The sequence below is a fragment of the Cricetulus griseus genome, chromosome 5 (genome assembly GCF_003668045.3).
Source record: "Cricetulus griseus strain 17A/GY chromosome 5, alternate assembly CriGri-PICRH-1.0, whole genome shotgun sequence".
Taxonomy (NCBI): Eukaryota; Metazoa; Chordata; class Mammalia; order Rodentia; family Cricetidae; genus Cricetulus; species Cricetulus griseus.
The window spans coordinates 32,758,799-32,770,966 of NC_048598.1; the positions used below are offsets into that span (position 1 = coordinate 32,758,799).

Consider the following 12,168-nt stretch of genomic DNA (forward strand, 5'->3'; position numbering starts at 1 on the left):
CACACACACACACACACACACACACACACACACACACACACACACACACGTGTATGTAGGAACTTATGAAAATATATTTTTAAAAAAGAACAAAACCAAAGAAAGAAAAAACAAAGACCTAGATAATGAAACTGAGATACTGCTACAGGAGGGAGGAGGGAGACCTAATTTTTTCCTGAGGCAGAGAAGAAAGATCCAGCTGAGCTAAGTAGGAAGGAATCACTAACTCCACCTGCTTCTTTATCTTAATAATTACTAGTGTGTTCATGTGCATGTGGGTGTGTATTGTATGCTTGCATGTGTGGAGGTCAAAGGACAATTTTTTACAGTCAATTCTCTCCTTCCACTATGGGATCCAGAGATAGAATTCAGGTCATCGGGTTTGCAAGGCATGGGCTTTTATTCTCTGAGCTATCTTGCCAATCCTCCACCTGCTTCATAAACAGTATATTAATCTTATGCCCAGCCCATATTAACCCTGACACCTGATACTCCCAATCCCAGAGCCCCTGCCTCACAATACATACAGTGTAAGTTCAGCTTTACATCACTGTTGGTTCAGTGAACATTTTTGTCAAATTTGAAAATCAATTGCCCAATATTCATCTGCTTTAGAACTTACAAAACAGGGGCTGGAGAAATAACTTTTCACATGTGTTTAGTCGGAAAAACAAAATCAGTTATTGACAATGCCCTATTATTTCCAAACGTTTCTAGGTATTTATCATTATATTATAGATCATGGTTTAAAACACAGTATATCTTTAGTATCTTTTAAATTTAGGGTGCACTTACTGCTTCCAGTTGTTTCTTCTTCTGCACTAGTAATTCCAACATAAGGTTGACATTGGCCAAATCAAGGTTATCCTGATCAGTTCCTAGCAAATCTTGAAATATTTGCCACCTATGCCCATTCTAAAATTAAAAAGAACATGGCATCTTAACAACACTGCTTTAGATTCTAAAACAAACATTTAAGAAGTACTTTCTCAAGTGTTTTGTTACATCAAAAGTAGATTGCACTTCCATTCTAACTAACTTCTCCACAATTAGCGGAGCTACAATTTAAGTACTATCTCTACTTTGAATAAATAAAGCTAACAAGTATAGAAGGCACATGAAAGATAAATATTAATTTATATAAATATTAATATATATCTCCAAGTATAATATATCAAAACACCTGGATTTTCAGGCTTGCACTTGGTAAAATATTAGCTTCAGCACAGCTGTCTCAATAATGAGCAGCTTATTCAAAATACCTTGATATATGACCCATCACAAGTTAGATACAAGTAAACCCTATCTAAAGTGATATCACCAGTTCCTTCAAGTAATGGCCAGTCTAGTAAAGTACCACAGACAATACAGCTACAAAAGTTATTATTTACTTATTTGAGTAAGGTACTGTTAAACAAGCTTGCTTTAAGAACAGTCAATTCTTTACTAGGTATTAATATCTACTATCAAATAAAATGAATTTAGTAGAAATAGGAGTAAGGGGGGGTAAGAATATTGCCTAGTTCATAGGGCACTTTTCTACTACATACAAAGTCCTGGGCCCAATCACCACTATTAAAAAACAAACGAACAAAAATAGAAATAGTAATAAGAGCTGAAACATACGGTGCTACTCACTGAGTGGTCCAATTTGAACCTCTTTTCCTCAAATCTTTGCTTCTGTTTGAGAATGAGCTCATTCACTGAAAACAAAAATAAAAAAGCACACAAAATTTGTATTCTTGTTATATGTATCTTCGACTTGTTCTGTTCACGTAGATTTTATCTTTGCAGAGTCCCAATTTTAAAGAAATATGAAGCTAACTTTGTTAGCTTTCTATTCTAATTTGAATTAGGAATTTTTCTTCTGTACTTGTTTTAGGAAATTCATTATAAGTAATTCTACTGCTACAGGAAATTCATTATGTTATATACCCCATTTTTATGTTTCTTAATAATAATACTATTAGTATCTGGAGAGAGATTATTTTTTCACTGTGTTATAACACTTAAGTGCATTCTATGAGACAAACATTCAAGATTTTTGCTTTGTTGTAACTTTGGAACACCTTGGAAGATGCTGATAATTACATATTTAAAATCATTTCCTCCTTCTTATAACATGATTATTTTTCCAAATCTCAGACTGCCATATAACTTTCAGAGATGCCAAATCTCTTCTCAACCATGCTGTCACTATTCTAAGCCAAACTAGCCAAATCACAGTTTGATTTTGGCTTTTTTTTTTTTTTTTTGAGACAGGGTTTCTCTGTATTGCTTTGGAGCCTGTCTTGGAACTCACTCTGTAGACCAGACTGGCCTCAAACTCACAGAGCCTGCCTCTATTTCCCAATTGCTGGGACTAAAGGCATGTGCCGCCAATGTATGGCTGCTTTTGGATTTTGAAAAAAGATCTTAGTATATATCAAGCCTGACTGGGATTCCTGACGCTCCTACCTCAGCCAGGTTTATAGAGATGCCACCCACAGCCTGGAGACACACATACGGCTGATCAATGAGAGATGTGCTCTCTTTCAGATGGGAGAAAAAAAAATTCTCTCCCCGTCTCCAGAAGGACATGGTACCTGAACCTTCTTAAAGTCAATTTGAAGTTCTGTGGTGGCTATGCACGTCATATCCTCATGAAAGAAAAAAAAAAAAAAAGTGACATTATCAATGAAGTGCTGAATTATTAGCTCTGGAAATTCTCTGGAAACAAATGCAATTTAAACAACTGGGACTTTTAATTTATATTTGGAGGTGTTTTTTATTTTTCTCTCTCTTACAAAAATAATGATAACAAAAGAGCAGAGAAATGGTGCTAGAAATTATTTGGGTGACAAATGGAACATGACAGAGTTGGTATCCAAGATGAAATGCTGAATACAGTCCACTACACAAATAAATCAAAATAGATACCAAATCCACCTTAGGTTTGAAGCTTCAACAGTGAATGAAATGATCCATAGCTTCAAATAACTCAAACTAGAAAAGATATACATATGATGTGGTCGTTATAATAAAATGGGATAACCAATAAATACTATCATTGACATAGACTTACAAAGTACACAGGCCATATGAAGTTCAAATAAGAACAGAGCCAAAATAAGCACAGACTCTCTAGACAGAAAGATAAATTAAAAAATACAGATAAAAGTGTGTATTGTGTATGTGTGTGACCAATTCATGAAACATCAGAGTATGGTTTTATGAAGGTTAACAGAGTTAAGAATTAGAAGCAGAATATTAATACATCAGTCTGATTCTAAAAAGTAGACAAGAACCTCACAAAATTATTACAATCTACAAAAGAGATTGAGAATTTGAACTAACACAATAAAGAATGAAGAAAATTAAAGTACACTAGAGTGGGTCTGGAGGCACTGGTGATTAATAGACTTTGCCTTACAGAAGACCAGCTTCAGTCCCTAGCATTCACGTAGCAACTTAGGACCACCTACGCCTTTGTCTGGCCTCCTCGGCATGTACTTGGTACACATAAACATATGCAAACAAAAAAGGTCATATGCATACAATAAAAAGTCAATCTTTTAAAAAGAATAAGCCAGAGTATAATGTTTCAGTTATATTGGCATTTGAGTAAGAACTTTGACTTGACAGTTACAATATTGCATGCTATTACATCTTTGATTCTTACCAACACCATTATGTCAAGATTTTTGAAGGTTAAAAATTGCAAAATAGTTATAGAAAATGAAAATACAATAATTGGTATGAAGTAGTATAGCATATAATATTATAGAAAAATTATATTTCAAGAAAAAAAAGGAAAAACAGGCACGGTGGCACAGGTTTATAAACACAGTAACATTTGAGTGTATTGCATGGTAAAATTACAAGTTCAAGGGCAAATTGAACTGTACAGAGAAGCCGTGTCTCAAACATTTTTGGTAAGGAAATAATGTAGTTAGGCAAAATAATCTTTAAACACTGACTCAGAATTTTTGTTTATGAGTACTCTGCATGCATACCTGCACACCAGAAGAAGGCATCAGATTCCATTATAGATGGTTCTGAGCCACCATGAAGGAACTGAACTTAGGACCTTTGGAAGAGAAGTCAAGTGCTCTTAAACACTGAACCATCCAATCAGCTCAGAATTTTTGTAAAGATACTGAAAACACTGATTATTTTACCCTTATACTTCATAGGGTAAAGAGGGTACTATGCACAATACTGGTGCAGAAAAGCAACCATCAATCTTATACCACTGTGACCCATATGATGTATATTAACAGCCTGTCTGGCAAGACATACCTCACTGGTACAACAGTGAAACCAGACACTTTCTGATTGGATTTAATGCCCAATCTACAGAAGGAAACCATATCTAGCACCACTGTCAGGCCTAAACCTGTGACTGGACAGATCATAAGCCCTAGGGGAAAATTTACTATTATTCTCCTAAATGGGCACAGTATTAAACTTAATTGTCAACTAGTAGAAGGCCATACATCTAGAAATATATGGGCAGCACAAACTGGACTAGACAGGTATAAAAGAAAGAGGACACAAGGCCAGGTTGACAGGGAAATTGGGGGGGGGGGTAGATTTGAAATGAACTGGGAAAAGGGTGAATATGGTCAAAATACAGTGTATGAAATTTTCAAAGAATTAATAAAAATTCTCTTTTAAATTATACCTTTAAATAAATAGCAGTTTGGCTATGAAATAAAAGAACTGATCTTTTTTCCTTTTTTCTTATGTATACTTTACTTCTTATAGCATTTCTTAAAAAATATTTAGTTTTCACTTTAAAAAGTCTGTATTACTTTACCTAAGGTACTCTTGAGCTACAGTATTACGATTATTCTTTAGATGATGACACTGAGTACCTTAGGTCAGATCAGGTTCTTTAAATTAAGCCATATCCATAAAGTATATAATAGAGTACCTAACAGGCATTCTGACTGCCTAAGTATGAATGTATATATGGGAGAGATGCAATAGATAAATGGGAAGAGGTGGAGGGGGTAGGAACAGAGGGAAGGAGAGAATGAGGAGCAGGGAGGGAGGGAAGGAAGGAAGAGGAGAGAAAGATAAAGAGAGAGAGAGAGTTGCAGAGTCTCCCTGTGCAGTTTAGAACCAAACTAAAAATCCCCCTACTTCATCCTCTGAAATGCTGGGAGATTACAGGTGTTCAGCACCATAAAAGTCTAAAGATAGATTTCAAGTTTGCAAATAAGAGGTAGATTCATAACAAAACTAAGAAAAGTTAAATTATAAACTTTATAAACATAGAAATGCACATACATGGGGTGAGGTGGGCAGGGTGGAAAATAGGGATAAAGTAAAGACTAAGCCCTGAAACTGGAGATTGTACCTGATGACTTAGGGGAGGGAAAAAAAAGGAACTCTGGGTGTACTGGGGGTGTTTTAGGTTTTGTTAGAATTTCCTTCCTTTTCAAGTCTGAGTAATATTTCTACTTTGTATTTTGTCCACTTAGCCTTCCATGGTTCCATCTCCTGGCTCCTGTGAATCTGATACTATGAATGTGCATATGCAAATACTTCTGCAGAACTCTGCTTCCAATTCTTCCTGGTATCTACTTATAGGAAATTGTTGGATCATGAAAATTTTGTTGTTTTCAGAAAACACCATACTATATTCCACTACAAACACTATACACAGCATTTCCATATCTTTGCAATCCTTACTAGCAGCCACCTTAACGAGTATATTATCTGTGTTTTTTGAGTTCTCTTTTTCTTATTCTTTAGGCTGTTGTTTTACTTGTGCTGATTTACTACAAAGGGTATCTTAAAGGCTAGAAATGAAGAACCAGGTCTAGATTGTCACAGACTAAGGTAGGTGGGGAAGGACATGGAGCTGCCTACTCTTTCCAGGGATACCACTCTTCTAGAACCTCCACATGTTCAGCAACATGCACATCTCTGCACCAGACATCATTTTGGTTTCTTACAGAGACTTCATTAAGTTGCAGGAACTGATTCAATCAATGGTCATTGGGTACCAACTCACCCTTCAGTTCCTCTCATCTGTCTGTTGAAGGTGGGCTTGAAGTTCCAAACTTCTACAAAGTAGTTAGCCCCCTGAGCAACCTGGAATCTCCCAGACAATCAGACACCCGTTTTACTACTTGTTTTTCATAGGAAGTAGAATATTCTACTTGGAACTAATCATCATCATGAAATTTATATATATTTTGGGCAGATAAGATTAGTCTTACTATTTCTATCATGTCTAATAGTCCTATTCCGTTAATTTCTAATTTTATGTTAAGAAATTCAATGTGTAAAACTAATAATAACTTATTTTAAGACAGGGATGCCTGAATCACACAGGATCTTTCTGTGTTAGCCTCCCAAGTGTTGCATAGAACATATCTAACTAAAACCATTCATCTTTAAATTCACAATTAGCACCTGATTACATTAGTTCCAAGATTTTACCATTTACAGCTAAAGTTTTACTACAGTTCTCACATTTCCATATCAAATCCTGTATTTATATCCTCTTCCTCCAACTGGGAGACCTTTCCAGTTCATACACTCATTATCCAGGAAATCCCATATTCAATTTTTTTCTTCTCCAATCAGTCAACACTGACCAAGCATATGTTTTCCCTCCCCATCAAACCTTTCCTTTGTTACTTTTCACTGCTAACATGTCAGAAGAAACATAGAAACATGTAATAAATTCTACATACAAAAACATAAAGGGCTTCTAGACCTCAGACAACCTTTTGAAACCTTACATTCTGTCTAAACATGTGCAAAAAACTCTGAAGAGCATGTTGGGTTTTGTTTTTATGAAACTGAAAAATAACAAGAAATGGTACTAACCATGTATAGAGTCTATGCCATAGCCCAAGAAGATGAAAGCACCCTGGTGAGTAACAGAGAAAAACTTGCTTACTTCTGAGTTGGGATTTCTGAATAAACTATTGTTAGCATATATTTTGTGGAAAGAGTATAATAAAAATAATTTCAAAGACTCACCCAAGAAATTAGGATAGAGATGGTCAATATTGTCCACAACATAATTACACTTGGGACATCTATTATTATTGTCCTCCAAACTCTGATGAATACACTTGTAGCTATTAGCATGGGGGGGAAAAAAACACAAACTTAATTAAAACAATGAAGAAATTAACAAACTGGTCACAAAACACTGTCTATTAGTGTTCTCACTTTCAACATAACTAATATAGCCAATTTATTCCCACTTATATCTTTGTATAACAAATGAAATACAAAGTACCTAATGAATGAACAATATGTAAACTATTTCAGCATGTATTGACTGAACAATATTTTAACTATTTCAGCATTTATTGAGTGAACAATATATGAACTATTTCAAAATAAACTCAAAAAATTCTACATGTACATGTAGCATAAAATGTAAATGAGGACTAAGTAAGTTTTAGGTTATGAATTTATTTTATTTCCTAGGGAAGCAAATGGCTATGGTCTAACTAATCTTGGGAGTACTAATATCCTTATATTACACACACAGTTCAAACAAACAAAAACTCTAGTCAAGGAAAGACAAAAATCAAGTCAAAGAGAATGAGAAAATCATCACCTTTACTATAATGATTCAAAAACTATGTGTTAATTTTTACTAACAGGAATGGAAAAATAAAATATTGTTATGCTCCAGAAGACATAATTGTAAATAGCTGACAGAAATGCAACCAGTACAACTTTCTTAAAAGGTATATGCAAGAAAAATCTTAAGGCTTTATATTCCTTTTAATATGGTAAATTTTACTTATAGGAGTTTATCATAGGGAAAAATATATGCTACCCAATGCAGAGTTATCTAACAGCATCATAAGAGCAAACTGTAAGAGGAACAACCTAAACTACACATACAAATTGACTAAATCTGTAATTATCAATTCAGTACAATGGTATACTGGCAATGAAAATCTTATTTTACCTGTGTATATATATTTTATTTATGAATAAGTTATTATAAAATGTACTGACTCATATATACTATAGGAAATGTTCTTTCTTATATTTTTGTAGTACACTACTTTTAAAAAATGCTAATTTTATTAGTACTCTATGTATGTGACAGTGGGAGGCGTATGCAATGGATCAGAGGACAACTATGTGGAGTAGATTCATTCCTTCCACCTTTACATGGCTTTTCAAGATCAAAGTAAGATTGATAGTTTACATAACAAAAACAATTTGCACACTGAACCATCTTGCTGTTCAAATGATGGACCTTTTGTAACTATGCATTACCTTGCAAAAATAAATAAATACTCTAAGTACTGTTCAACCTTACCAAAAAAATATCAAACTGACATGGGGACAAACATCACTGTGTGTGTGTGTGTGTGTGTATGTATATATATATAGAGAGAATATATATATATATACATATATATATATCATATACACACACTTTAAATAAACTAAAAACTTTAAATAAACTAAAAACACATTTACAATGTTAGTTAACAGTGTTTCTGTCTGTAAGTAAGAAATACTTTCTTTGTAGATGTTAACTCAAATTTCTATAGTAAGTGTGTATTAGTTTGACAATCAGAAAGGAATTAATTTCTAAGAAATTAGAAAGGTACTTAATTAAAAATCATTTCTAACACACCTTTTCTGTCCAGATTACTAGATATTTACTTCACCTTTAAAATGAAGCTGATTTTTTTATCTAGCTACCTTCCATTCATGATGTTTCACTGCTCTACTTTTCTACTACCTTCATTTCACATGTGTTACTTTCAAAACAAGCAAGAACAGGAACTCTCTTTGGCACAGCGCAGTGGCCTAAAGTTAGAGTAATTGTCTACCCATAATAAATACAAACTCTAGTATGTACTAAACAAATGATATGAACACTGTTCTAAAAACTCTATCTTGCAGCAACAGCAAGGCTATGATTAGCTTATTACCACCAGATATGCTCCAAATCTAAATAGACACTTCCTATATGGACATATAGATAAAAGAAATAACAATTAAATGTTTTTATTTTCATTAAAGACATATGATGAGGTACACAAATACAACAGACAAAAAGTTCAATGTGGAAAAGGTTGTCTTAGGGAAAAAGGAAATGAATGATTGTTATCAGGAAATAAACGTAAGAAAAGTTAGGCTTTTATCAATAAATTTAAATAAAGCCAGTTATGAAGGAGGAACCTGGGGGAGAGTATAAAGATGAGAGATATTGACAGAGAAAATGAGAATACTTTAGATGTTAACAATAAGCTTCCAGTTAAGAAAAATGAACCAATAATGCAACAAAAGCCTAGAGCAGTAGTTATCAACTTAGGGGCCATGACCCCCAGGGTCACAAATCAGAGATTTACGATTTATTATGAAGTAGCAGTGAAATCATTATATGGTTGGCAGTCACAACACGAGGTACTGTATTAAAAGGGTTGCAGCATTAGGAAGGTTGAAAACCAATGCTCCAGAGGCTGATGACATAGCTAATAGTGGAATGTTTGTGTAACAAGAGTAGAATGTTTATGTAACACTCAAAAGGCCCTGGTGATCAAATTCCAACAACACAAAAATAAATAAAAATATAAGTGAAACAGAACAAGTTGTAAAATCAGAATCTTGTCAATATATTCAAATATATTATATTATCTACTTAAAAACATCAATTTCTGTAACATCCACTATATTCCATATAAATAAGCTGATTTCCATACTTTCCCTTCAAGATAGAAAGAAAAAAGAAAAAAGAAAAAAAGCACTGGGATGAGCCAAAAAGAATTGTCCTTGCTAATAAAAGTGCAACTGACTTCTCATACTGGACTTGAAACTATCAATCTATACTAAAAAAGTTAAGGTGCAGCAACTTACATACAACTATATAAAGCTTAACTGTAGGTGACGATCAACCCTCTTTCTCTAATTCATTAAAGGCAAATTCCTTTACAGTCTAGTATGATATCCTGAGTTAGAAATCAATAAATACAGCATGCATGAAGGAACAGATGTAACAAAGAATGTTACATACATTACGCTGCTTTTCATGCAATATAAAAACATCATCTATTAAAAGTCATATGGAAATCTACTAATATGCAAGCTAATAAAAATCACACTTTAATTTTTAAAAATCTGAAGCCAACAGCCCACATGAATGAATAATGCTGTTGGGGGATACTTGATCACACTGTGAACCCCAAGTTAGCATTTGCATTAATTAAATAAAATTAACCTTGGGTCAGGAGGCTGAGTTAGCAACTAGTTGACAGAAAGTAATCATAGAGCATCAGAGGGCATCTGGAAGAGTTGGAGAGGGGCACAGAAGTAGTAGGGAAGGATTTTGAGTGGCGCAGCTTTTTCTGTTTTGAAGGAGTGGAACAATGTGCTTTCTGGGAGACACTAGCAAGGATAGAAGGTTAGCTAGTCGCTACTTGACCTCTCTAAGCTAGCAGGTTTTCACCCCAGCCTTTAAATCTCAAGTCTTGTTTATATATAGAATAAGTTAAAGCTACCTTTAGTAGAAAGGACAGAGCCAGTGCGTGTAGGAACAAAATTCTGCCAGGCCTGGCAATGCTGCCAGAGAAGCAGGCCAGTAACTGCAGAGCTGCAATTGCTGAAATAGCAGCCACTGTGCTTAAGATAAAGTAACACAATGCTGCTCTCAGAAGCCATAAGTTATTAAACAAAAATCTGACTGCCACCTCTATGTGAGTAATTAGTCAGAAAGGTCCGAAAGGCACAAGACAATGCAGGCTGACACCACTGCTCTTCACTGTCTACCAGACTAGATAAGACCCTACTTAAATCAAAGGACAGAGAAATCAAGCTGGAATTGTGATAGAAGTTTTCTCCCTTCTAACTAGCATTTATAGTAGTGGAAGGCATTATGCAGATTCCTGGGGTAGAAAAGTAACCAAGACTCTCTTACCCAGCTGTGAACCTTTCAAGCTACAATAACAACCTCCTAGGCAAGATGTGCCCACATGTGCCAATAGTAGCATATCTGCTATGGGGGTAATTATTTTCTGGTTGGGTTTTAGGCCTGCTGCACAGTAAGTATGAATTCATGCCGGGCACTATAAATCTGGTCAAAAGACCATACCTAGGGGTGTTACTGGACCTAGGAGGAAACCTACTATTGTGGTTCTGCTATATGGACATGATGTCAAAATGATTTCTGAATAATTGTTTATGCCCATGTAATAGTGCTTCTCTCAGCTTTGGTCAAAGAAGCTTCTCTTTGTAGTGGGTTACAGTTAACCAAAGACTTGTAACTGGTTAGAGTGCTAAAAATAAGTAAATTTTAAATGGTCAGCCATAAAAAGGACACGTTTAATCCTCCCCACCCCAATCTTAAGGAACATGGAAAGAGACTGCGACAGGAAAGAAAGAGTACTGTGAAATGCTGTCTTTTGGAAATGACACTACTTTGTACCCAAGGTCTTACAACAGCAGTGGCTACCTACACAAGACCTCCAAAAGACTGGGCCCATGAATAGACCATCACAGATGGGGGAGGGACACAAAACTTGCTAAGCTTTTTTCCAGGAATTATAGGCGATTAATGGTTACCAGAATAGGAGGTACATACAGATAATATTCATCAATGTTGTAACCACTAGTAAGCTGCCCTTGCTTAAGTTAATAACTGTCTGCCCATGTTCATTCAGGCACCCCTTATTAAATGCAGTGGGGCCACAAAACAAAGATGTGAGCTAAGAAAAGGACTAGTAGGGAAGAGGAGGGTTGCTGAGGACAGGAGGGAGGTAAAAGGAGAGTGTAATCATAATATATACACATATAAAATTTTCAAATAACCAAATTAATCAACATAAAATGAAAAATAAGACATGCAAGTAGGAGGAGGACTTTCTGGTAGAAGAGATCTGGAGGGAAGGAAGGAGATAAGAGTGTATAATAAGGAGGGTATTATGATTAAAGTACATTATTTATGTATGAATTGTGAAAGAATAAATACAAAAAGAAAAACAACATGGCAAAGAATTCTGAAAAAAAAATCCTTTTCTTAACACTGAAAACATAGAACAATGAAGAAAAAAACGACTAAGAGCAATATTTACAGTCTATAGCACATCATTCTATAATAAAAGTTGCTATTCTAAGTCAAGACTATATAGTGCTATAATTTCATTTTAGTGGAGGACATAAATAATACAAATTAAGAAAGCT

The 12,168-nt window shown here is 34.7% G+C and overlaps 1 protein-coding gene across 1 annotated transcript in view; it reads right to left on the reverse strand.

Moving 5' to 3' along the window:
• Cop1 (COP1 E3 ubiquitin ligase) overlaps nt 1-12,168 on the reverse strand; it is a 106,690-nt gene that overhangs the window by 85,621 nt on the left and 8,901 nt on the right. The window contains 3 exon segments of the mRNA XM_027417272.2: nt 796-915; nt 1,627-1,703; nt 6,988-7,088. Coding sequence (XP_027273073.1) covers nt 796-915; nt 1,627-1,703; nt 6,988-7,088 — 298 coding nt within the window.